This window comes from Pleurodeles waltl, chromosome 8, assembly GCF_031143425.1.
Source record: "Pleurodeles waltl isolate 20211129_DDA chromosome 8, aPleWal1.hap1.20221129, whole genome shotgun sequence".
In the NCBI taxonomy this organism is placed as follows: domain Eukaryota; kingdom Metazoa; phylum Chordata; class Amphibia; order Caudata; family Salamandridae; genus Pleurodeles; species Pleurodeles waltl.
Genome location: NC_090447.1, coordinates 1,189,946,219 through 1,189,972,778, shown reverse-complemented (window position 1 = coordinate 1,189,972,778; position 26,560 = coordinate 1,189,946,219). Strand labels below are relative to the sequence as shown.

Sequence of the window (26,560 nt, the reverse complement as noted above, 5' to 3'; positions counted from 1 at the left end):
AACTACAGAAGCGAGAAGTCCTGAAGACCGTGATAGTGAGCTTTAGTACTGAGAAGAAACGTTCACTGAAAGTTAGAATTGATGGAATCTGGGGGAGCTGTGGTGGTTCCCATCAACAGTGGTGTTGGATGTTAGACTTGAGGTGCACAGGCTGTGTTTTGCTCTTTGGGGTCCAGTATTGGCTTGGCAGTGGGACTGAATATTAGAATTGAGCTGCTGTGCTGGAACTGTATGTGAGCGCGAGCCCAGTATGGTAAAGGAGGTGACCTCGCCGGGGTAGAAGTGAGGTGCACTGATGGAGCTGCGCCCGAGGTCCTAGTACTGGAACACGAGAGTGAACCGACTGTAACAACTTAGTTGCTTTGGCAGACAGTGAGTGTGCGGTTCTAGCACGGCTGAGGGCTTGGATTGTGTGAACTGAGGCGCACTGATGGAGCTGCGCCTGAAACCCCAGTACTAACAGCAGAGTGAACTGACAATAAGAACTAAGGTGCTCTGGAAGACAGTGTGTGTGGAGTTGGGGAACAGGCACAGCTTGGAGTGTGTGAATTGAAGTGCACTGATGGAGCTGCGCCTGAGGTCCCAATACTGGAGCAGCAGTTTGTACTGACCGCAAGAACTGAGGTGCTCTGGCAGCCAGCATGTGTGGGGTTCCTTTTACTGGCACGGCTGAGAGCTTGGATTCTGTGAACGGATGTGCACTGATGGAGCTGCGAGTGGGATCCCATTATGGAGCATAAGTGGGCACTGTCTCTAAGGATTGCAGAGCCCGGGTAGAGCTGGGTGCCTAGGCTATAAGCAATTACAAGTGATCCTCTGCCCTTGCTCTCAGCACACAGACAGGCACACTTGGTAAAGAAAATGCAAGCCAAGGAAGGGCAGGAGCCAGGCAGCTGAGAGAGATTACAGAGTGCCCACAAAGGCCAAATGTGACTAAGATAGCCCGATGTATAGCCTTGTTTACAGCTAAGCTCAAAGGAAGAATGCTCTGCAAATGAAAAGTGAGGTATCCCTGGACAGGAGCAAGAAACAAAAGTTAAAAAGTCACCTATGTACCAGATAAACATGACAAAGCATAATCATATGGTAGTTGGTCCCAGCTCCCACACAGAAGGCGGGACAAAGAGCCATAACTGACCACTAGCCAACAAGGGTTTTTAAATGACACTGAAACTTACAAATGAAATAGCTGGAAGCCCACAGAATACTTAAAAGTATACAAGAGGTCGCACGCTTAAGTTTGACCTAAAAAGGGGAGCCCTCCTCTCGTTTCATTGCCACCTTTTTGTGTTGTGGAGGCTTTAAAACCTGAAACATATGTTTTTGTCTTTGTTACTTTAGAGCTGCATGGGCTTGCAATGCCACCAGCAAAACGTGACGCATGTATTTTTGTTAACCATAGATGGCTTCATTAAATATAAACGATTGAATGCGTTTCCAAAGAAAACCACATGATGTCAGTATCGCATGCTCTTTGTAATACTGAAAAACATTATGTGATCGGCAACATCACGTCCAGCCACCAGTGGTTGAAAAGCAAAGGATCACGGACAGAGAGCTCTCCAACGAGCTACAGTTTAAACACGAATGGAAAAGCAGACAAGTACGGTCAGTCACATCTAGATTATGTGAAACGTTTCTGTTTCAGTTCAGACGAAATATATTCGTGATTTCACTTAACGCTCGTTTTCAGTAAGAATGTAGACTAACCGCTCCAGGTATGCTTTTAATTGTCAATTATTTCACCCAAACTAGAAAAGTAATACATACAGCAATCTTGCTTCCAAATGGAAATCCGGCACTCACTTGAAACTAACTGGTAATAGGTTCTAAGGTAAAGGATAATGCTAGAGCATGAAGGCGATACAACCACTACTTTGAATGAGGGTCTCTTCATCAAAAAGTAGGGACAATCGGATTTAACAATGAAATCAGACAATATACAAATGAGTGGGATTCTATGATAATATTCAGTGGCCTCGTGTCAGTAATGAAGCATATGTTAAGCCTGTTTAAATACAATTGGTGACTACGAAACGCAAAAAACTTGACTCATTGTAGGATGGCTAAGACAAATCCATCTCACAAGCACCTGCAATAACAGTATTTTCAAGCAATTCAGACAACTACCTGACTAATGATCATGTTTTAAACCAGAAGCAAGCAAACGCTATAAAACCTGGCAAAACGTTTTGTAGAAAGCGCTTCGCTAAACAAAAACAGTTGAACACCATAAAACACAAGACATTCCATAGATGGAAGACAAATGATCTAGGAAAACTTGGTTAAGTGTTTTGTATGAAAGGAAAAAACTATTTGCAGGTGCATGTGCATTATAAATGTTTCACGAGCACCACGCATGCGTTTAGGTTGAGAAATGTGTTTTTATATTAACACTACTACCGTACAAGTTATATCATTATGCTCCAGAGCACGATGCTGCAAGTACAACTGAAACCATATGCCAGGCCGACTGCAGCTTAGTTATCACTGCTACCAAAGCACACCTGGAAAAAAAAAAAAAACTAAAACGAGGATTGGCAAAGTAAACAGTTGCCATTTGTACAGTGTAAATGTACCCAACTATCGTTAACCACACAATACAAGTACGGTTTAGGCAAGGGAAAGTGCAAATACGAACGAGGCAACCAGCAAGGGGTGCAGTTACCTCATGCAGAGCGAATAGTATGAAGCGATCTAAAGGCACTATCTTCAAGACACATGGCTGGTTGTCTGAAGAATGGTTTATATTTTAACTAACTGGTGGCCCTTGACATCTATACGTCGTAAAAATGACAATTCTTAAGAACGAAACACAAAATGTAAATCAGGGAAAACCACGATCCAAGGAGTAAAGGGGTAATAGCTACACATCCAATCCTGGTCTACACTAAAAGAATCGGTAAAGAAAATACCTTGACCGGCTTTCAGTAAAAACTGTACCAGACACTCAAACCAAAATTGATACTTTCACTTCAATTCAAGGAGCCCAAAGAGAAACTGCTTCACAAACAAGTGCCATTAAATATGTATCTCAAACCAGGCCAATGACATGGATTGCAACAGTATAGACCTGATAATACAGGTTGCCAAACATGATATAATGCAGAAATGTAATGGGCTTTCATAGTGAATTCACTGCCAACAGTTTGGCAACTTTAAGGGGGGTACACAAATTATCTAGAGTATGCAACACAGTGCTAACTTAAGGATTGGCGGGGTCCTGGGAAAGACATAATATGGAGGACCCCTGTTATGAAGGGCTTTAAACGTATTACCGATTGCCACCTGGTGCAAGCCTTCGTAATGCCAAACACTGAATTACACGAAAAGCTTTCTGAAGCAGTAGCATACTAAAATTAAAAGATGATGTTGGCCAGAGGCATTTTTTTCTTAGCCCGGGAGCTTTATTTTTGGACAATATTTACATGGAATTCAATGTACATTTAAAATGTTATCCTGAGTGTAGGGAACGGTTTGTTGGGTGCTTGGACTCGTAGTAAAAGAAAAAACACCTAGGCACATGGGAACTGTAGCTTTATTTGCCCCCTAATCACGAATATAGTCCCTTTCACAACTGGTATTCTCGCTGTACAAGGAAAAAAAAATAGAAGAATGCCTTTCCGGATTCCCTGCTCTGCATCGGGTGAAAGCATACAAATATCTCTTAATGCTCCTCCTCTACATTGTGCGTACCGTCCTCTGGCTCGTAAGTGACCCACACGCCCTAACCAAGGGGGGGGGCGGGATAATGGAACAGAGGAGTGAGGAAGAGCGGGAAGAGAGAGTTGAGGAAGGGAGATATGGAGTAAGGGGCGATGCTGAGATAGATGGAGTAGATAAACGAGAAGGTGGGATAGAATGGAAAGAGCTGTGAGGTACAGAAGAGGTATCGAGGAGTGAGAGGTGACGACATGAGAAATGGATTAGAGTAAGGTGCAATGAAAGGTGAACTAGACAGAACAGAGGCAGAGATGGGGATAGGAGCATGAAAATGTAAAGCGGTAGACGGGCTAAAGCTATAAGAGGAAGTAATGTAAAGTCTAACGAGAGAAGGATATGCAAGGCAGAGAGAAGGTAAATGATTGCAGATGCGACAGGTAGGCAGAAAAAAAAAAAGAAAAAAAAAAAGAAGAAGCGAGGTAGAACAGCGGGGATTCAGTCATGTCACGGTGAGACGAGATACAAGGTTTAATAAAATATTTTTTTTAACGGTGCCAGTAACTTTAGCAGGAGGCCTCTTGAAAGGCGGGGGGCTCGGCAATGTCCCCACGCTGCCCATGCCTTAAAAGGTCTATCTAGCAATAGGATGTACTGCAGATTACATGCACCTGAAGTAAGCGCTCAGCTTGCTGACCAACGGGATTTCTTATCGAGTATGTAGTTTCTCTACAATTAGACAGTTATGTTAAAATAACTGCCTGATAGTCATGACGTGTAACAAGTCATCATTCCTAAGACAGCCACCATCTTGGTTATTTGAAATGGGAAAGGGGTGCCTGGCACTGTAGGGACATGGGTCAACGGGGAATTGGTGGCACTAGGACGGAAGCTGGAATAATAGCACGCACTGAGCAACAAGAGGTTCATATCGGGATATGAGAGATCACAAGTGTGGAGAGGGCAGCAACATGAAAAAGCAAAACCTTTAGGAGATACAAACTAGCAAAAGGGTAAAGAACCCTGTGCACTATGTACACAAAGGCCAGGTCGGGACCGAGGGGACTAGTACTAGGGGGCAGAATAGAACACAGGAAAAGGAACAGATCGCAATATTCACCCTCCACGAAGCGCAATGGAAACATTAAGCTCGTATATTCCTCCGTGTGGTTTACGGGAGATGCTGCACATGACCAAGTCAAGCAAGAATCGTATGTAAAACCGTATGACAAAGAACTGATTTGCAACTACAAAGTTAACGAGCAGCAATTACTTTTTGGTAGAATAACAAAGTGACACGGATTAAAACAGCAATTGATCTGGTCGTTCCTTTACCATAATCGTACGCTACCCGCCAAGCACCTTAAATTTCCCGCACCTGCCAAGATGTTTCATAATTTAAAGGGCGATAAAGATGAACTAAGGGGTCCATTAGTCTTGCAACAGGGTCGTGTGGTCTGACCCCGCTCTTTAATAAGTGTACAATAAAAACAGGCAGGTAGATTGTGTGACAGAACCCTACAGTGTAGAATTGAGATTGCTTTCAAAGTTCAGCTCCGCGATCAAGGCATTAGCAGGATACAAGTTCCAACACGCATTTCATCCAACGAGGTACTTCAACTTAAAAAAAAATATATATATTAAATATTTAACCCGCTCAAAATAGAAGTTTTCGGCGAGAAAAAAATAAATAAATAAATAAAAGGGTCAGGCTAAAGCAAAATACACCCAACGTTAAAACATGCATGGGTGGGAAATGCTTTGCTCATGCGCAGAAGTGAACTGTTAATCACAGTGGGCAGGGACGCTGTACTCCGATGTCCTCATCGAGTTTAGCAGAAAGGCACACACGGTCTCCAATCGGGGGTCACCACTAGCAAAACAGGATTTCACAAGGTCTCCGTACCAATCTAAAACTCGACCACAAGTGTAAGAAACGCCTGTCTACACCCGCCTTCGACGAGTTTATATAACACTAACAATGACGGGCAAAAAAACCCCACAAAGCCTGCTTTTTCTAACACACATGGATCACAACACCAAACGCCTGCAGAACCTCCAGCTACACCGAGGATAAATAACGCCCTCGGCAAAAAAGTGGCAGACACAAAGGTACCTTTTTCTGACCACCCGCTTAAAGGGCTGAAAGGCTTCCACCCACTGACCTTGCAAGGTCCTCAGGGAGTACCAATGTTGACGGCACAAAGCACAGGCACCCCAACACGTGTACCCAGGGAACACTCCGATAAGCCGCAAAAAAAAAACGGGTATATTTCTAGTCAGCACAACAATATACCCTCTGTTTGAAAGCGGGTACATAACCAACCCCATTTAATACAAAAGATAGCGTGGGGTAACTGCGCTTTCGAGGCATCCCGATAGTGGAAAATACAAAGTCAGCGGCATGACGCAATCCGCCCTCACCACAGATAAGTCGCTAGTTAGATACGTTTTGTGGGAGGATAACGGGTTTCCACGAAATACACCGACTTGCGTACCGTCAAATACGCATTCATTACCAAGTATGTATAGCTCTCTCAGCACCGACGACTAACAGTGGACACTTAACGTCGTTTAATTCGGTAAGCTTCTGCATACGCATTGTAAATTGTTAGGCGTTGTTGTCTTCCGTCTGCTTGCCCTTAACAGCACTAACAGAAAGATGCAGTAAAACATCGATATCTCTCGTTGATAAAGATGTGTTTGGGGGAAAAAACATATTTTAAACACATTTTCGATAGAAAAATTGTTATTTAATTAGGCCCGCACCCTTCCGATCTCCCTGCTCTGTGCGCCCGTCCTTCAACCGACGTCCGCGAGCCCAAAGAAAGACAATGCTTGCGCCTGCGCAACAACACCGCGCGTTCGGACCGCCCTAGATGTTTCGTCGGTGGTACAAAACCCGCCCTCTTCTCTAAAGCTCCTCAGTCTTTCAGCGCAGTAACCGCCTGCGTTCTAACACGATGACCCGCCAGCTCCTCCCCCGGACAGTTTGGTAGTGCCAGGCGGGCGGGGCATGGGCGGTCCAATGGGCGGCGACGTCAGGCGCGGCCGAGACGTGTCTATGGAGGGAGGGCCTGCTGCGCCTCCTGCCTGACTTAAAACTAAGGGGCGAGGAGGGGGAACATTCAGTAGAGGGAAGCGAGAGCGCGAGTCTGTGCTGTGTGTGGGGCTCTGTGAAACTTGTGAGACATCAACAGCGCACCAAATAAAGAACAAAAAGCAGCTCCCCGCCCAAACCACCCCAGCAGCCCCTCCACCTAATATATAACTAAAGTGACACCCAGGCGGTGGGCTGGGGTCCTCCTTTTAAAAACAAAGGGCGTTATAGGGAGACTAGACTTTTATTTTTGGGAGGAGTCACCCATGACTCCGAGCTCCTAATATTCATATATACTGCGTGTTGAGTCCATGTAGCCCGGGAGCCCCGCGCTGCCAGCACTATGCCCATTCTACTCTTCCTCATAGACACGTCCGCGTCCATGAACCAGCGCAGCTACCTGGGCACCTCCTATTTGGACACGGCCAAAGGCGCGGTAGAGACTTTCATGAAGGTATGGTACCGGGAGGGTGAGGGGAACCTGGCTTCGGGAGGGCAGCTGCCCCCCGTACAAGCCGTGAGGCGCAGGCTGGGGCGCTTCAAGTAACGCCGTATCTTGTTTGTTTTTGTCCCCTCGCCTCCCGCAGCTGAGATCCCGGGATCCCGCCAGCAGAGGAGACAGGTACATGCTGGTCACTTTCGAGGAGCCGCCGCTAGGGATTAAGGTAAACCCGCCGCCGCCGCCGCCTGCCCCAGCTGGCTGTGTCAGTGGCCGCCCGTCGCTCCTCTGCCCCCTCCACCGGGGAAGCCGGGGAGAGAGAGCAGCTATCCCCGCACGCAAACATGGCCGACATCTTGCTTTCCTCGGCTGTGCAGCAGTGTACTGTGGGGGATATTTATTCAACTTAACGCTGACAGTCCCGCTTATGTTTAAAGGGGAAGGGGACCGAGGAGGGGCTGGGGGCTGTCAGTAGCGCAATCGCGTCCTCGCACCATAGGAGTGTGGAGTAAGGTCCGGAGTTAACTAGGGCTACTTCTGGCAGCTGCACGCGTGCCCGAACTTCACCTGGGCACAGTTCTTGTTTCTCTTAGAAATGTTTCTCAGATACTCCACTCTTCACCTAACAAACACAACTGCACTGGGCTGAGGGGTGAAACGGAACTGTAGCTCCTCTTATGACAGTGCTGCTGCTTCTCCCGCAGCCTAACGCCTGTTAAATTGCAACATTTATATTTTAATTAATTAGCTGTAAGAATCGACAAGTATTGTCTCCGCGGTGGACCTAATTCGTACATTCAGAGGAGTGCTAGGAACATTGGGACGTAAACATATCTGTGAACTTAAAGCAGTGGTTGCCTGGAGTCTCAGCTGATAATATTTGTTTAACAAATTGACTATCGCATAGCCGCTATACATAGCCACTGTTTGAACTACAAAGCAAAACACCTAAGCTCACCTAACAGTCTTCACTACGGGTGCTACGGCACTTGTGTGTATATCAGGAATTAAGGGCTCTGATTTCACCTTTTATATATTGCTCCTTTAAATGTTGATTTCAGTACCCCATTCTGAAAACGTTTCCGTTCTCTAAACATTGTGATTCGTAGGGTGAGTCAAATGTTTCCCTTACCTTCTCATTTGGATTCTTCATCAATTCTTTTCCAAGACTGTTGCGAACACAGGTTTGCAGCTGTGCAGTCCCTGGCTTGGTTTCAGTAGCTTAGTTGTACTTATAGCAGTTGTTAATGTTAAAGTGAAAGTTACTTTGCAGTAGCCCTTAAGAAGGATCTACCTTTTTGTTTGGTAAACATGCATTTGCAGTATGGAATCAATGGAGAAACAAGTTACATGTTAAGTACTGTTCAGTTTGTTTTTAAAGATTCTAGTTTAGGGGAGGAGAATACTTGTGATATATTCACTTGGACAGCAGCAGTGTATTTGTCACCAGGGCAGGGAGTTCAAATAGGGATTGGCAGTTACCGTTTTCACAAGTTACACCCCTTTACTGACACTATAACTCCCAGCGCATCTTTTAATGCTTATAGTGCAGCACTAGATTTATGAAAAACATTATTGGATTAAAATTACTCTAATTTCTTGATCGTCAGCAGCAATAACTTTGATTCATTTCTAGCAGCAGGTGTTCACTTACAATTACCTTCCAAAACCTTTATAAGGGTTTCCACATGGTAACCTGACCCTCTCTGAAGAGCTCCTGTACCGCCTGTAATTCTGGCTTATGTTTACCTCCTCCTCTTTGAATCATCTCTTTCTTGATACATTACCTCCCACGGCTCCACCCACGTCCCCGTTGTGTAGTTTGTCACTAGGTTAAACCTATAGGTCTCCGATATTGAAGAGCAAGCCTCATTTCTTATAAATCTTATGGACAATATAGTGCTATGATGCAATCTAGGTTGGCAGTGTGAGCATAAACAATCCTTGATTCTATGCACCCACTGGTGCATCAATCTGCTTTAAATGTTTATAAGTACAATATTTTATCCTTCCAACGAGAGCCAATCCACCCCCTTTCAAGCCAGGTACTGTTAGCTATTTTATTTTGCACCAAATAATATCTTCAAAACTGACACATTTAACCAACAGCTGTAAAAGTTATTCTATCTTTAAGTAACAAGAAGTACATATGTCTTCTTGAGGTTACAAGTATTTTAATTTGGTTAGTCTGCTCCAATTATTTTCTTTTCTAAAGTTTGCAGGGAATACCACTGGCAAAACAAGTGTATTTACTGGCTAATAAAGGTGTCTCGTAATCAAGTCATACTTAAACAGTTTTTTTTAATCTTGGTGGAAGTCTACCTTTGGCAACACATTCTTCCCCTTTCCATTATAGAGACACCTACAGCAAGAGAGAAATATTTGAGTGAGCCAGTTTATATAACTCTGAAAATAAAACTAATCGGTTATTTCCGATGCCCCCGTATTGTCCATGCTTTGTTTTTTTGCGGTGTGGCTATTTGAATGTTTTTTGTGCTAGCATATATTAGAAACACAATACCTGTTTTATTACTGGGGGTAGTTCTTCCTATTTTTTTTTTTTTTTTTAAGTAATCCAATCCTAATCAGTTCAGGATTCTGTTGTATGAAAATGTTCTAATGCAGGCTACTGATTAATTCTGTGGTTGACTAGTAAATACGTTTATTATGATTTATCTAAAATGCAATGGCACATGTCCTCATTTTTCATTTAAAAGCTCAATGATAAGTTTTCTATATTTCTCTTTTCAGGCTGGTTGGAAAGAAAACCATGCAACGTTCATGAACGAACTGAAACATCTTCAAGCTGTAGGACTTACGACCCTTGGCCAATCCCTAAGGACCGCTTTTGATTTATTAAATTTAAATAGATTAGTAACGGGCATAGACAACTATGGGCAGGTAGGTTGAATGTGGGCACGAAATGATCTCTTCTGGGAATTTAAAACGTATACAATGAACATAACACACAATCAAAACTTTAGTTAAACGTAATACAAAGAGGGCGCACAGTTAACTTTAAATGAAGCACATAGTAAAACACAGAGACGGTTTAAACAGCATCTCTGGGACATTTGGCAGAAAACCGAAACTACTTTGCACACACAAATAGTTTTGTGATAAATGTCACCCTTGCGAAGCCTGCTTTTGTCTTCGTTGCTTGTTTTCGTGTTATCATGCCATTGGTGGTGTTTTCTCTCTTTTTTTTTTTTCCTCTTTTTTTTTCATTAAGTCTCTTCCCCACCTTTTAGTTGTCTGATTTGCGTGTGCTAATTCAACTTGCAGTACTGTGGAGGATAAATACTCTGTAGAGGGATGAGCTGTGTGTAGGGAATAAGGCAGAACCAAAAAACACACTTCGATGACTTCATGTAATTAAATTTTTGGTTGAGCTAGATTGTAGGCATTTATGGCTTTCACTAACTAAACATTCTTAACTGGCTTCTGTTAGTTGATACTCGTTTTCCTATTCGGATATTCAAGTTACTTCAGACTTCATATTTTTATGGTTGAACACCTTAAATCCACACCTAAGGCGAATTAGTGGATTACTGATTTTACATATACATTATGCACCCCTAGCATTAACTAATATCCTCCTAAACCAAAACATTTTTAAATTATTTTATTTTCGAAATCTCAATCATTGGTTTTGTTTCTTTTATGGCTAGAAAGTTGCTTTGTTGATAATGCAGCAAGGTGATAGTCTTTTCTGAAGTGTAACTTTGAACTGTTTTATATCACACACATCACTCGTGTTCTGCAGAAGTCTAAAACTATTGTTTCATTAAAAGGCGGGGTGAATTGTGATCATTGCTGCCGAGCTGCTTTTTCAGAAACAGTACTTTGCATGCTAGGTGTTTAAAGCCAAGCTACAAGTTCTAGATTTCAAAGGGATGTTAGCCAAAGAGCCAGGACAGGGTAGTGTCTGACGGTGTCTTGCATGACGTGGTGATATTTGGCAGCTGTTGGTAATCTTTACCATAACACTTGTTTATTTGGTGTATCTGCACATTCCTGTATAAAATACTTCCTTAAATATTCGTAAAAATGATTCGCAGATATTAGTGTGACACTTCCCTAAACATTTGTGGCTTCTGCCTATGACATATGAATTCGTTCTAAGGGCGTATGGTGTACACTTTTGTACGAGACTATAAATGTCAGTGCGTTCAAGGGAGTTAAGCAAATATTTCATATAATTTCCAATGCACTCAGTGCCTTTAATATTTGGCAGTGGTACGTTTGAGCTTTCCATGCTAATCAGAATTTTAGCAAGACCATTCAACTTTATTTAAATCTTATAACTAGGCCAGTCATAAGTTAACCTCGTAACTTACTACAAATTACTGTAACATATGCAAATTAATCTTGTGTAAATTCATAGGATTGCTATTGCTCGGGGTTCTGTGATCTTGCAGTTGCTGGTGAGGGGTAACAACATATGAAACTCTTTATGCTGTTGTTTGTAAGACTTTATCTTCCACTCTTAGTGGATATTGCTAAGTATTGAACTTGTACCGCTTGATCTTTTTGCCGAATGCATAGTCCTCACTTGTTATTTGAGTTAGAAATCCTTTTGATTTCGTTTTTTAATGTGGAGTGGTCTTCATAAGTTTGACCAGCCAGCACTAACTGTAAAACCCATCAAGGCCTTTACCCACGTTCATACCCTGCCACATGCAGTTCTTTTTCTATTTAGTCACCACTTTGAATCTACACTGAGTTCCTTGCTGCCATGGGCTTGGTTATGCAATACTTAGCATGAGAAGGCTAATATCTGCATTCTGGAAGTTGTAAGCATTTGCTGTTGTGCCCAGAGTTTGTAACCTGATTGTGGTTTTGGCATAGGTAGTTGACATGGCGATTGATTTTGAACTTGTTATCCAAGAAGTATTTTGAAACCTAAAGCCATTAATCTCCTGTATCTAGTAAGATGAGATATCTACCTGTTGCAGTAGTTCTCTACTGTTGGTGTTCTCTCTAGATTCATATACCTAGAACTATACATTGATGTTGGAAACTCTTAAGGTTTAACCAGGGAGTGTAACATAATAGGTGCTTGTCTTGGCCATCCCTAATTAAAGCAGTAAAACACAAAGAATATTGACTTATCTCGTGCATCCTTCATTATGGGCACTTCATTCTAATTGTGACTGGTTTGCATTGGCTTCACATCCTAGTCGGTTGTCTTAAGGGCAGTCTCCCATTCCCAAAAAGCCACCCACTTAAGCTTTCTGAGGTACATGAAAGACCATCTCTTTTTGCTTAACAAAGAGGAAATCTGCCTATAAATCCTAAGCTTCAGGGGGAAAAAAATTGAATGACCCTCTGCAATGCACCCACTTAATATAGAACTTTCACAACTGATGTACATCTAGCACCACTTAATACCCTTTTCAGCAAAGTGCTGAAATGCATCTGTTTCAGTTGGTACCCATGCTAAATATTTACTTTATCAGATGTATTATATGAATCTATTCTTTTTCAGGGACCACTATTCTCTTATTACACTCTGCTGCACGTGTATCCCAATACACAAATGTGTGCCCACATTTTCTGAAATCTGTAGTCAGTTCTCATATGTGCAACATTTCGTAATCCAACCTTTTTTACTCTATCTTAACGAATAGCTAGCTCTATTTTACTTAACTGACAATTAAGATGAGATCCTTCATATGGCAATATCGTTTTACTAGTAGACCAGTACATGGGCTCCTCCTTCCCACATGTATCATCTGACCAATTGGATACCCCTGCAGGCACAATGCTTACCCATCTAAAGGCTTAAAGGCACCTAAGTGGATGCAGTGAAAGCAGTGCCACCTTTTAGAAGTTGGTGGTCAATATTAATTTAGTTCTTGGTTTCATTGTTCCGCATGTACTCCTGCCCGAGTTGTTCATGCCTGCTGGGCTGTTGTAGGATTGTAGATCTGCAAAAGAATTCTGGTGGACTGTTGCGATTTCTGGAGAACTATCGTTGCAAGTAAGTAACATTTCTGCTTTCATATTCTGAGCCTGCAGGGCAATATAGAAATACTTTTCCGTCCCTAAATCCACATTTTGAATCTATATTTTTGTCATATATGTGTTGAAATTTCATGTGTTCATAGCCTTGCTTTATTACAAAAAACCTATTTGCACAGTAGCATACTACTGGTACGGTTATTAATGATTGTAAAGGGAGAATTCTCTTTATTTACTTATAAAGCACAAGCATTGACATGCCAATTACATATCCAGGATCCTCCTAAACAATGCAAAACTGCATCGAATATAAAACCAATAGATCTGTAACATAGCATTATAGTATTGTTCGACACTTTACTTAATAGTGGTAACTGTCCAGTACCAGTGCCAAATAGCATCACATGTTTATCTAGGAAACTATTAAGTAAACTGATGGACAGTGCTTTTTCAACCTGCTTGTGAAAATGTGGAACCGAGAATTATCCTACATTAGTAGGGAAGAGAGTTCCATGGTTTAACTTTTGCCATTAAGTGACTTTTTTCCTTGGCATCGTGGTTGGCTAGACGATGTGTCCATGATTGGACAGGTAAGTAGAGGGAAGGTTTGTGAATAGCTATCCACTCGAGACCCCAAGTTTTTTTTTATTGTTGTTCTTTACACTATATTCATCTGAGCAAGTTATTGCCCACCAATCAGCTTTGTACTATTATTTTTCACCTTTGGTAGCTTTAACACTTCATTCGATGACTTTAAATAGTAATGTAATCTAGAAAATATCTGTTTTGGCATTAATGCTCTAGTTGCAGTATGGGGCAAAGCATATGGCGGTAGTGTACCGTTGTCTTAATTATTAGCATGCTGTTCAATGTTAATTTTCAAACATTATTCACAGTTTGCACACTGCTGTGACAATGCATTGGAGATACTTCAAAGTGCATGTTAGTCCAGTGGCAGTGGTGGGTGTATCTTAGTCGTGGTGCACAATCAGTCTTCCTGCTATTGATATGCAACCATTTAGTTTGCTTTCTAATATTTCAAAGATGCACACTTAAACTATTACCCTTTGTAAGCCAATGAGCCCCCCATAGGTCTTAAAAGGTCAGAGTTCGTCAGATCATATAAAAAGCCCCTAGCACACATCTAGCAAATGTCTAAATTCATAATCGCATTTTATTGGCCTTATAGCAACATGTCCAACTTGAAATTAGCATTGTACATTATCTTTCCTGGCGAATCAGAAGATTATTCAGACAGCTGATTAGATTGCGACCATATCTCATGGATACTAAACAATAATAATGGCACAGAATTGACACGGAAATACTGCCAAAACTGACAGTCTTTCTAGTTTTGCAAGTGTGCCCACTTCGTAAACCTGCCTTTATGCCATGGAAATGGTTGTTGGCGCTGTGCAAAAATGATTAACATAACGTTTGACACTTAAGCCGTTCTGTTGTTGTGTAGTTTTTTTTTTTTAAAAAACAATTTGGATGCTGCACACCAGTTTTACAATGTAACACAGCCTTTGTGCGCTTGTCATTTTGAAATTTTTCTTGAATACATGATAACCTTAGTAAGACCAAGTGGAGGACATGAATGGCTCGCATAGTGAGCTCAGTTGTTTGCTGCTGTAACTTGTGCAGAAAATGACTTTCACATGTCTTCAGTTACGTGCCTATTAAAGGATTTACTGGATTGTAGAGGACCTGAACACCACAACACAGAAATTTACCTGGCATAATGTACACATTGTTTCTGGAGCAGTGGAATTCTTGGGTTACTTGCACTCGCAATACCATTGCACAAGTATTTTCACCTTCTGCTCGACGTTGATTCCACAATCTCTCCAGGATACGACAACATACTGCACATCATTTTATGTTGTATAAATTCATGTTTTTAGTTTGAACATTGCATTTTGTGTAGGAAACAAGCTATTGTTATGTTGACATTATTTTTGCAATTGGTCATCAGTGCACCCGATTTCAGTAATCTTTTAGACTTCCTATTCTGGCTAGGGTACTATGATTAGAAATGAAAACAGTTTCACAAAGGCCGATTGTGTGGAAAGAACTGTGTAGTGAAAACAAGGTTTTATGTGAATGCTAATCCTGCACTACGATGCATTTGGAATTGAGGTTTAACATCTTTATTTTTGTTATAAATGTATCTTCTTTTCTTAGGCACTGAAAGATAATGTGCATGAACAGATCATTTCCCATCATAGCACAACCACTTCAGCCCTGCCTGAATAATTTTACTGTAGTGCAATTAAAATTGTCTTGAACAATTATCTTTAAAAAAAAAAAAACGGATTAGCTTAATACCGCTCCTTAAATTTTTTATAATATATTTATTAAGGTACTTAACAAAGCTATTTAACCTGTTTATTTTTGTATTCAGTTTATCATTCTGGTGCCTGCTTCCTCTCGCCTTTCCTTCTGGCTGGTCGTGGTCTGGTGTACCAGCTCCAACCTGCCACTGCTGGACCTGCTGAACATCCCGTGGTTTAGCTCCACCAGGTTGATTGTGTCGGGGGTACACTGACCGGGACACCAGAACCAGCTGTGTTTTGAAAAGGAGACGCGAAGTAGAGCCCTTTCAGAGCCGACATTCGCAGCAGCGAGGCATGCTTTTCCCACTCAACAGCATCCATGGCTGCGTGTTTCTACAGTGGTGGAGTGAAATGCAATCCTCTGCATAATTCAGTTTATCTTGCTGTTGGTTTCACCTGCAGATCTCCCCAGTGGTTGTTTTTTAAACTGTCCTACACAGCACTTCGGGATCTCACCAGCTGGATGTCAGCAATAGTTTGGATTTGAGCGCTGGTTTCCTGCTTGGAAGCACGCGATCTTACCAATTACCCTCTTTTTAAAGTAATAAGTGGTGTGTCTTTACACTGGGCTTACATGAAAATTGTTTTTCTTAAAATTCACTATTTTTGCAGTGTTGGTATAAAGTAAATGTTGTTAGACTACCAGTCTTTAAACATTTCTTTCCTTTGGACAAACTGACACTACCAACATTCTGTTCTATGTTCCCTGTGTTCAGAGAGTTTTATAAACTTTAGAGTAATAAAACTCGTTCGAAAATAGGGCACATAGGTGGCTGAAATTATTTGAAGTACAAAGTAATGTAGACCTATTGTAAAGGCTGGAAGAATACAAAGTTATTTTGTTAGTGTGACAGTTACTAAAAAGTTTCACTTGCTCGTTATTTTCTTTTCTGCGCTAGAGCAAGATGAAGTCAATACACATGTTCAGTTTAGATAATGCACTGGCATTTTTCCGAAAAGCCGATTTGTAGTAGACTTCCACAAGGGGATTTTGCCACAATTTAATATGAGCATTATCTTGGATAGAAATCGAGTTATGGTGACATCAGTGATGGTTACACAATGGAAGTGTTGATTAACATTACTGGAATGTCAAAATATATCAATTCACAGCATCTTCTGTGAAGTACAAATTATATGAACAACTTTGCAAGGACCGGTTCAAAGATAGACATTGAAGAGGTAGACAAGAAAACGACATTTTTACATCAGTTACTGAAAATGTGAATATTTTTATTTTATTACATTACGTTTTTTAGGTTTTAAACTTTTCTTTTATAGATGGTTGTCACGCCACTTTAAACATAGATAGCTCCTAATTGTTCAACACCATTTTAATTGCACAGTAAAATTACGTTGATCTGTAACATTGATTTTGTGCTTATAGCATCAGTGAAAATGTAGTTTACGCTTAACTTTTGGTTTTAAAACATAGGTTTTATGGTGTACTTTATATAAAAGCATAGCATGAAAACCATCATACTGGCATCAGAATCTTTAGTCCCAGCGCAGGATGTCAGGAAGAAAAGCTTTACCTTCTTTGGTCTTGTGATTTCAATTTTATTCTCTGATATGCAGTTTTCCTCAAACGTTTTTCCAAGGCCCACTATGCTGGCATTTTTGTTTGTTTTTGCAGGAAAACGTTTTGAAAGTCTTATAGATTCTTGAATTGATGCTGCTTTAGAGTTACTCCATCTGTGGAAAATCTCGCCAAAGGACTTGTTTTTTTAATTATTGTTCGACCTGGAATTAAGTAAAATCGGTCAGGCCATGATGATAAAATATTAATAGGTCTGCCCCACTAATTACAACATTTCGTTTTCACCAAAGCCTTCAGTTGCCACGTTCATGGGATTGCATTTTTTTCCCCTAGCTCCTTGTTAGTTGTTTTAGTAATTCATGTAAGAGTAGACCCAAAGTGTGCATTTAGTTTTTGCAGCACAAGCAAACTGTTTTACTGTCCACTATGGAGTGGTTTGTTTTTTGGGTCTGAATCTTCCACAAGTGCTTGTGACTGCAAACTTCAGATTGTGTACTATTAATGAGTCCGTATGGGGCATGTTTATCAAATTAGGCTTTGCTTAAAATGCAGTAGCTGTCGGAAGACTGCACTTTGGAATGTTTTCATGTCAATTTTATGAGGCACAGTGGAAATAACCCCCTTGACAAAGGAAGAAAACCACAAACACCAAACAACTTTGTATCCAGACAGTGGGGAATCTGGATCTTAGCAAAGGTTTCTTTTGATTGCCCTGGTGCAGGACAATAATGTGTATTTTTCCTATGATTGCTTTTGGTGAACTGAACAATTTTTGCACGAGTCTTACTAGCTTCACCTGTGTGGCAGGCCTGCCACGCACAAGTAATACAATTATTTCACCACTCAAGATTGATATAGCGAAATGGGTGGTATGTGTACTTCTGAATCATTGAGGACCTGGTGCCGAGATCTTGGTATATGAGAATTTAAACCCTCTCGTCTTCATGGAGGTGTTAGCAGAGCTTCTCATTTTCATCCATGTAGGTGATTTTGTTTTTTTGTTTTTGAATGAATTTGTCAGAAGTGTTTAACCAGTTGCAGAGTCGAGAGGTAGGCTAGTGACCTATTTGTTACACAGAGCAATAATGGGCATTGCTCATTTGTCTACTCTCTGCTGCAGTAGTCCTCAAAAACCTTGTCAAGGTCGCTGGAAGTTTGTAAGTGAAGATAAAAGCCATTTTCAGAGTAAGGCAGAAGAAGCAGATTGTCTGTTTCAAAATCAGTCTCCTGTGCAGCCATCGTATGGCTGTCTGTCACTCTTCTTACTTTTTATTTTTATTTCCCTCCTCTTCATCCTTGCAAAGAGGAGGAGAGGCTGTGCAGACTGGATCCCAGGCATGCATTCTTGTACTTCATCAACCACACTTTACTGGATAGAGTGGATGAACATCTCATTGTAATCTTTGCTCTGGAGCCAGGAAATAAGGTTTCATGTCTGGTCATCCAGTGTAGCAAGATTTGCTTTGTGTTTGCCAAGAATGACCTTCCAGTGGGTATCTGTGCCCACTCCATTACGACCATGGCCACTTCTACAACTCTCACCATGGGCATTCTGGTTGCTGCTATTTGCGCTTCTCATCACCACCTCCAAGAAGGCATTTCCTTAAGGCTTCTTAAGATGAGTTAATCCACAGGAAGATGTGTCAATCAAAAGGAAGTTACTTACCTTTTAGTAACAGTAGTTCTGATGGCTACATAGTCTTCCTGCAGATTCCTCCCCACTAATCCTCCATTCTCCCCTGATGAGTCACTAGGTTTAAGAGCCCACAGTCACAAACGTGTTGATCCTATTGTTGCTGTGGTGTCATGGACTTGTACCTCCATTACTCGCTGGGGCTCAGAAAAAATATCAGGAACTGGAGTCAGTGCACAGGTTAGTTCCTGTTACATGCCGATGACATTATCTTCAGCAGGTGGAGAAGTCTGAAATAAAGTGGCGCAACCTAGTGACGCTCTTAGCTTCTTACAGAGGTGGGGAGAAGGGATGAATATGTATCAGCCAGAATTATTGTTATCATAGGTAAGTAACATTCAGCTGCGCTTTTGATAACAAGGTTCATTCTTACATTTTCTGCACAGAACAAGCTGTTAATTCTCGACTAATGCTTTATTGTATTAATGTGTTTCTGACAATATTGCTATTCTGTAGTGCATAATAGTAATGCACTGCCAGTCTAAACTCACCAACACGACACAAGGGAGCCATAAAACAATTATATATACACTATCTATTGACACTAAACTGCATATATTTTCTTTCTAATCTTCTGACACTAGGGTGATGTAATGTATCCCTCTATAGAGTTATCTGGCTATATTTGCATCCTTACTGGGTAATGAATACTTCAGATTTCTCTAATTTCATGTATTCTTTCTTCCCCTGCACATAGTCTTACCTTTGAATGAAATACGTTTTTGGTTTACTCTGCTTTTTGATTGTAGTGCTTTTTATTGTCTCCTCTTTTACTGCTTTCCTTTGTTCGCTCACACTTATTTACTCATCTCTACTGAATATTTGTTAAATGTTTCTCCAGAGAGTTGTCATTCAGATGTCTCATATTGAGCGATGTAGGAAAAAAGCAGGTTTTTTTTTTTTTTTTTAAACAACTCGCCCTCTCTTAGCTTTAGCTGGCTTATTTACTCTAGCTGCTTAGAAATCCTGACTCTTCCATTACTGATTTATACAATATGTGAAATGAGACAAGGCCATAGTCTTGAATCTCTTGACGTTTTTTTCACCTTTTTTTCTTTTCATAAGATGGAGACTCTGCTTGAGCTTTTCATAGCATTACATTACCGTCCCTGCATAATCACTGCATCACCAAATGCCATCACCCAGATTTGTTTCTCTCTGCCTCTCAATGGGTTCTGGAGATCTTATTTCTTGTCATCCTTCGAAGGCACTTTGAGCTTATGGCCATCGGCATCATTACAATAGTTTCTTCAGTAAGTTGATAAACTGGAACTTAGCAAGCAGCATGGGAGATGAGGCTCGGTAGAGCTGCAAATGTTTCAGACGCTGAGTAGTTTTCTGCTTAGGACTACTGTGATGATCAATGCTTTGGTGAACACCTGGTTGCCATGGCGTTTAAAAGCGAGTTGCACCCTATTGCCCTTGGGTTAGTTTGTCTGTTGAGAAGCGAAGGGTAGTAAAAAAGAGGTTTTGGTTTCATCCACATAGTTGATAGGAAAATCCAAAAAGATCCTGTCACCTAGTAGGGTGTTTCAGAGGTAATTTAAGAGTGGAACCAGTACTGAACCCTAGGTGGTAAGAGGCCGAAGATGAGGCTTTGGTATGAAATCTAAAGCCCAGAACAGGCTGTAAGAGTATGAGATGTGGATTAAAGCGGGGTCAGTCATACCAAGGAGTAATAATACGTAAATAGTTGATGGAGGTTGGCAGAGGTAACAACGTTGCTATCATGAGAGGAGAGTTCTTATAAACTGAGCAGCTCGGTCTCCCCACTGAAAGGCTTGTGTGGTTAGAAAAAATGCAAGGGTGTTGAGTAAAATGTTTGAGGTATTATTTAAAAAAATAAAAAAAATATATATAATATATTTTATTTAGAAAGAAGTTCTGACCAGACAGTAGCTGGTGAGGTTGGAGTGTTGTCAGTCACTTTTTAATTTAACACTAAGTGTTATGGCTAAGTGCCTGGTAGTGAAGCCTTACATATAGAATAAGGTCGATTAGCAAAAAGAGAGAGACTCTTCTAACCAAGGGGAGAGGTCTTATGAACCAGAAACAAATCTCTCCTAGATATTGAAGAAAAACAAAATGTCATTCATTTCACGATATGTTTTGGATTGAATGATGTTTATTTCACTGAACCAGTGAAATCTTGACCATTACTTTTCACTTGTCTGACCTTATTCTTCAGAAACAACAACAATGCTCCCTTAGGTATTGCTGTATTAACAAACTATCATTTAATACACAACACTTTGTGTATGTTGTGGGTTGATACACATAGAGGGGTTGTGTCCAACATATTGTGGATATTTTGTTTTTTAGCAATAACAAGGGGGGCTTATTGTTGGTTCTGAAGAATGTCAGACAAGACATGGAAGGTGAAGGACAAGTGTTTACTGGTTTGGTGGCCATGTTTCTGCGCAGAATAAAGTTGATAGCTTTACGTATAGGAATTAACTCTGCTCTGCTTTCCCACCCACTTGCAAATAACATGCAGAGTTGAAGTGTCAGGGACTTAAGGGAAAGGGAGGTTGAACTAGGTGTTGTAGTGTAGCAATAGTGGTTTCGTGATTTAGAGCAGGTGTCTCCAACCAGTCACTCACAAGTTACCAGTAGCTCCCACACCTCTTCAGAGAAGCTCACAGCCTGGGGTTCATTTGTAAATAAGCACAGGGGCCTAATTTTTCCTTTTATAGTTATGGGAAGGCTGTGTTTATTTTACATTATCACCAGACTGCAGATAGCAGGGTCTGATAAGGAGCAGTGCTGGAGTCAGATTTATGACCCAGGGCACAGAGGTGAAGAATTGAAGCATTAAGGTATTTAAACTCTTCAAAGTCCTTGTCAACTTAGTATTGGAAGTGAGAAAAAAATGTTTCTCAATGCTTTTTAAAAAGAGAAAATGAAAAGAAAATGCAAAGTTACCTTATAATTGAGTTAACTTTTCATTTTAATGTTCTCAAATTATTTTTCAAAGTGTTGCATTTACAAACAGCAGGCCTCTTGCTCCCAGTGGCAAGTAGAACACTGGGCAATATTTATAGCTGAAAAATACAATAATTTTTTAATGGTAGAAATTTAAAGTGTAGAAAAATCTTCCAAATTATGAATACGTTTGCACTTTACATTTCTCTCATTTACAAACATGGCTGTATGTTTGTGTTGTACTTGTAATGTTGCCACATATGGTGAAAGCTATGCCCTGTGCAACAAGTACATATGACACCGGCTCAGTTACCCATAGATCCCCTTCATATGCACAAATGTTCATACATCCCCCAAATACCACGCTCTCATTGACACACTTGGCAGTCCTGTCATGGTGCCCCTAGTCAAAGTATTTTGTTCATAGAGCCAGATACTATGGTTTGAACATTAGGCTTAAAGTCAAGGAAGTTTAGCGTGGGGGTGTTCTAGTAAGAATGCACACGTTGTCCATCCTTCGGTAACTCACAAAGATTTTCGCTGATCAGAAGTAGCTCTTGTTACAAGAAAGGTTGGAGACACTTGATTAAGGGTTTAGGAGAAGTTGAAATTATTCAGTGGCTGAGAGGGAAATGGGTCGCTGGTGAGTTGTGGGGTGTGACTGGGAAAAGTTGGCCATGGTGGTGCTTTGTGATTAGATCTCGAAATTAAGGTTATATTAAGATATGCTGTAGTGAGGTCCAGCCAATGGGAACCTTTTTATTACAGGCTTTGTTCCCCTTTAAGATGCTTGCATTTTAGGTTACATTGAGCCAGTATTGGCAGTGATCTAGCAATATGGGTGTGGAACAGTTTGGGTGAATGTGTGCAGAGATACTAATGCAAGGTGAATACAGTTCAAAGAATGTCCGCAGCCTGGCCGAATGAGGTGGATCTAATCCTTTTTTAAAAGCGGGTTTGGTCTTGGTATGGTGTCTTTTTTAGTGATTATCGTCTTGTTTGCAGCTTCTCAGAAGGGGGTTCTTGACTGATCCATATGCATCTGAGGGGGATGGTTTGATCTTGGGCAGGAAATTAATTTGCTTGTTACAGATGTGGTCTGGGAAATTCTAGTTTGTGCGAGTAGAATTGTAATGCTTAATAAGTGATTAGAGAGAAGCTGGAAAACCCATAGCCTATTCGCTGGTGATTTAGTTTGAGCTCCCAATGAATGCACTTGGTGGTAGTCCATGGGAGCATCAGTTCCATAAAGTAAATACTCCAGATTGGCAGTAAAGGACCACAGTGTGAGCAGTGACTGAAGATAGTTTTTGAGAGTGTAGATGTCTGATTTAGTATTGGGTGATGTGACTTGCTGTGTAACAGGGCCACTCCTCCGCTTAAGTTAATACTGCATAATAAGGTTGCTTGGTCTGTGTGAAGAGCTACCTTGAAGTGTAGTGGGAGGCGGAGACAAGTCATTGTGTACAATGCTGTAAGATGTCTTGTTCCAGACTGAACATTCTACAGCCCAAATACATGGTTAAATGTTTAGCTTGTGCCTTATTGGATAAGGGGTTGTTTCATGTTTGATAGAGATAGATTAAGAGGGTTGTGGATGTTTGGCTGATTGGTGGTGGTGGGGGGGGGGGGGAATGAAGGGGAGCGAGCATCTTGGGTCAAAGAACACCACTGTCCTCTTTTTCCAGATCCTAGGTTTTATGAAGTATGCTTTGGCATCTCCCTTACAGGGCTATCTCAGTGTATTAAGTGATATTACATTGCCACCATTGACAATCAGTACATCCTCATTAGTCACCCCGGACGTTTGAGTCCTGGCTGTCATGCTTCCCATTCCTAGTAGACATTGAGAGTGAGTGGTATCTTCGATGTTTGTTTGTATCTTGTCTGGTGTATATCCTCCTCTCTAGAGTTTCTAGTTTCATTCCCTTTGGGTGTCTTGTGCATCACACTATGCATGTAGATGCCGTATCCTGGAAGTATGTCCTGTTCATGGTCTGTTTTGACATCCGCTAATGTCTTGTCATTGGCCACCTGTAAGCGACATTCTATAGAAGAAAATGGGAAAAGAAAAACTCAATGAAAGGCAGAAACTTGAGCATAAATGAAAATTAGAAAAGGGAAAAAGTCATAGAGGAGCAGGGAAAAAGTTAAGTCTCATTGGAACCCTTGTTCATTCAATTGTTGACCTCCACTTCACAAGTGAGCACTTTTACATTGGAATAATACCTTAAAACAGGGTATGTCAAGGCCTCTTAAATTCCATTAGAGAACATATCATTCATTGCCTGACAGAAAATAGTTTGTTTCAATAGGGTATAATCATGATGAGGAGGAGCCAAATGCTCTAAAATCTGAAGACCAACGTAGACAGCTGCTCCAATGATTCTGATAAAAGGATCTTTTATCCTGCACCCAGTGGGGTGCCAATTTATATACCACTGAAGCCATGCTTTTAAGGGCATTGTCTTGTACATGTACTTTGTATTAGTATATTGACTAGCTATTGAGTTTGATTATTGATAGATGTTGAACAGTGCTTTCTGTTCACTTTGAAATCTGAGTCATAGGGATATGCTTTGCCTACCCTAGTACTGCCAGTGGATAGCTGGAGAAAGGGACTAGAACGTATTAAAATCTAAACTACTTTTTAGGCCCTCTGTGCCTGGTCAAAATTGGAAGCCACAGATCATGTTGTGCTGTGTACTACTTGCAAAGCACACTAAGGAAGTGGCAGCTTGAAAGTTCTTGGTGAAGTGCCTGCTTAATATGGGAACAAAATATCCAACACAGCTCTGTTTAGCTCTGTTCATTAGAGCTACAACCTCTGTGTTCCTTCTAGCTAGGTAACCCATGTAGCGGAGGAAAAGGAAGATAAACAATTGGTAACGACTTAGTTTCTGATTGAGGGCAGACTGATAGACTTAGCTATGACTTTACTTGACCTGCCAGGCTAAAGATTTTCATTTGAACAACACGTAAGTTTCAATAAATGCTCTGACCTTCGCCCCAGAGCTTTCACGTGACCTTTACTTGGGTGGATTTGCCATTGATGTGGACAGCATGCTATAAGCCAAACAAATTGATAATTACACGGGAAAGTGCACAGGAAACGGGATCATAGTTTGAGGGGGGTGGGCTGAATAAGGAATTAAAGGTACTAATTACCTAAGTGCCTTGTACCCACAGACAGACTATCCTCAAAACCGCAAAAAGAGGAGCAGCAAGAATTATGTTCCGAAAACAGACTAAAAAGTGGATGTCAAACAAGGAGATCACAACAAATACTAGCCTGACCATTTAGAGCCTCCAGTATGCCTAATCACAAATGGGGGCAAATAAATAACTCCTCATACATGGAAGCAGATGTTCAGAATGATCGCTTTAGTGGACATTATTTTAAATCTAAATGTGAGCTATTTACTTTGTTTGTTGGATTTCTTAGGAGACCTATTTTAAGATCCTTGTCCATATGGATCATTCCAGGCATTTAGGGTTCATGTTGGGGAAAATCCTGAAACTTTACTGTCTTTAGTTTTGGACTTGGGCTGGTCTGAGGAGTCCTCTACTGGAGGAGGCACCAGTATCTGCCTGCGTATGCTAACAAAAGGAGTACATGTGTATTCATGCACGGATAATTGTCTTTCAATTTCTAATGCTTTGAGGGCTTTTACACATCCTAAATTGAGCATCACCTGCAGCCAATTGCATACAAGTCTTAATGCAAATTGCTTTTGGTTATTGGCAGGAAGCGCATTACTTTTTTCAGGCTGCCAGTGTCAAACTTGCAGACTCATAAGACCCTGGTCTCTGCACAGGATGCTTGAGACCAACCATGTTGTGGTGGACCAAAAAGTCTCATATCACAGTAAACATTGACTCTGAAAAGATATCCTTTATAACCTAACTGAAAATACCTTTTGATGTATTGGATGATGTGGTCAAAGCAGACAAATGAAAAATATTTCATTTTATTTGAACTAGTTGCAGCACAAAAGGCATTTCCACCTTCTCTGTAGAAGTTTACTCGGTGTCATAATTGTCATAATTGTATCTCTAGTTCTATATTCAACACTTAAGCTGTTCCAATCTTTATTGTAAGTAGGAAGAACTGTCTGCCAAAACTATGTCTGGAGATTTGGGACCCTGAAGGGCTGCCTGATATTCTGACTCTTAACCTATTCACCAGGTCATTGTTAAAACTGATTGGATGTAATTGTCACATTACAAAGATAGCACCTGTCACTTGCCATCATAGCACCTGTATGGTGGTCAGGGCCGTGGATGTGGCACCTTAAATGAGCTATAGCAGAATACAATTAAACATAAAAAAAGAATTGGAACTTATATTACAAAACCTCTACCAGTTACTCATCTAAAGGAATTCTTTGTTGAGAATTAGAACCTATATGCCAGAATACCATGCAACCTAGGAGTACACTGGGATTTTGAGTTTAATCCCCCTTTGGGATGGTGATTCGTGGATCCTCTTTCGGTTATGAAAACTGATATGCATGCTCCTCAAAATTGGGACTGGTGGCAGTTTGATCAATGCTAAGTTGTATTTTTACCAGCAACCTCTGTGGCAGTGGTCTTCAAACCTTTAAACCCCCCCCCCTATTTTTAACTGTTCTTTTTAACTTGCCAATGTTTAAATATGTCTACAATTATTTAAATATTACAGATAAGTAGTGTTGTCCCTTTTTAAAATTCAATCAAATGCATCATTGTCAAACATACTGTTATGGTTAGCTAGGCCTTACTAATATGTAAATGTATCCACAGCATGATTATCAGAAAATCCTGGGAGGCTATAGGAATGACAAAAGATGGCACTTGAAGCCTGTTAGAGTGACCTACTGCAGCTCATTTTTTACTGCCTTTTCCTTTAACAAAG

The 26,560-nt window shown here is 40.9% G+C and overlaps 1 protein-coding gene across 1 annotated transcript in view; it reads left to right on the top strand.

The window, feature by feature from the left end:
- The first annotated feature begins 6,786 nt into the window (after nt 1-6,786).
- The window catches only part of INTS6 (integrator complex subunit 6), a 446,084-nt gene continuing 426,310 nt past the window's right edge, over nt 6,787-26,560 (top strand). Inside the window, exons 1-3 of the mRNA XM_069205444.1 lie at nt 6,787-7,214; nt 7,348-7,425; nt 9,951-10,100. Coding sequence (XP_069061545.1) covers nt 7,104-7,214; nt 7,348-7,425; nt 9,951-10,100 — 339 coding nt within the window. The 5' untranslated portion in view covers nt 6,787-7,103. The remainder of the gene's footprint in view (nt 7,215-7,347; nt 7,426-9,950; nt 10,101-26,560) is intronic.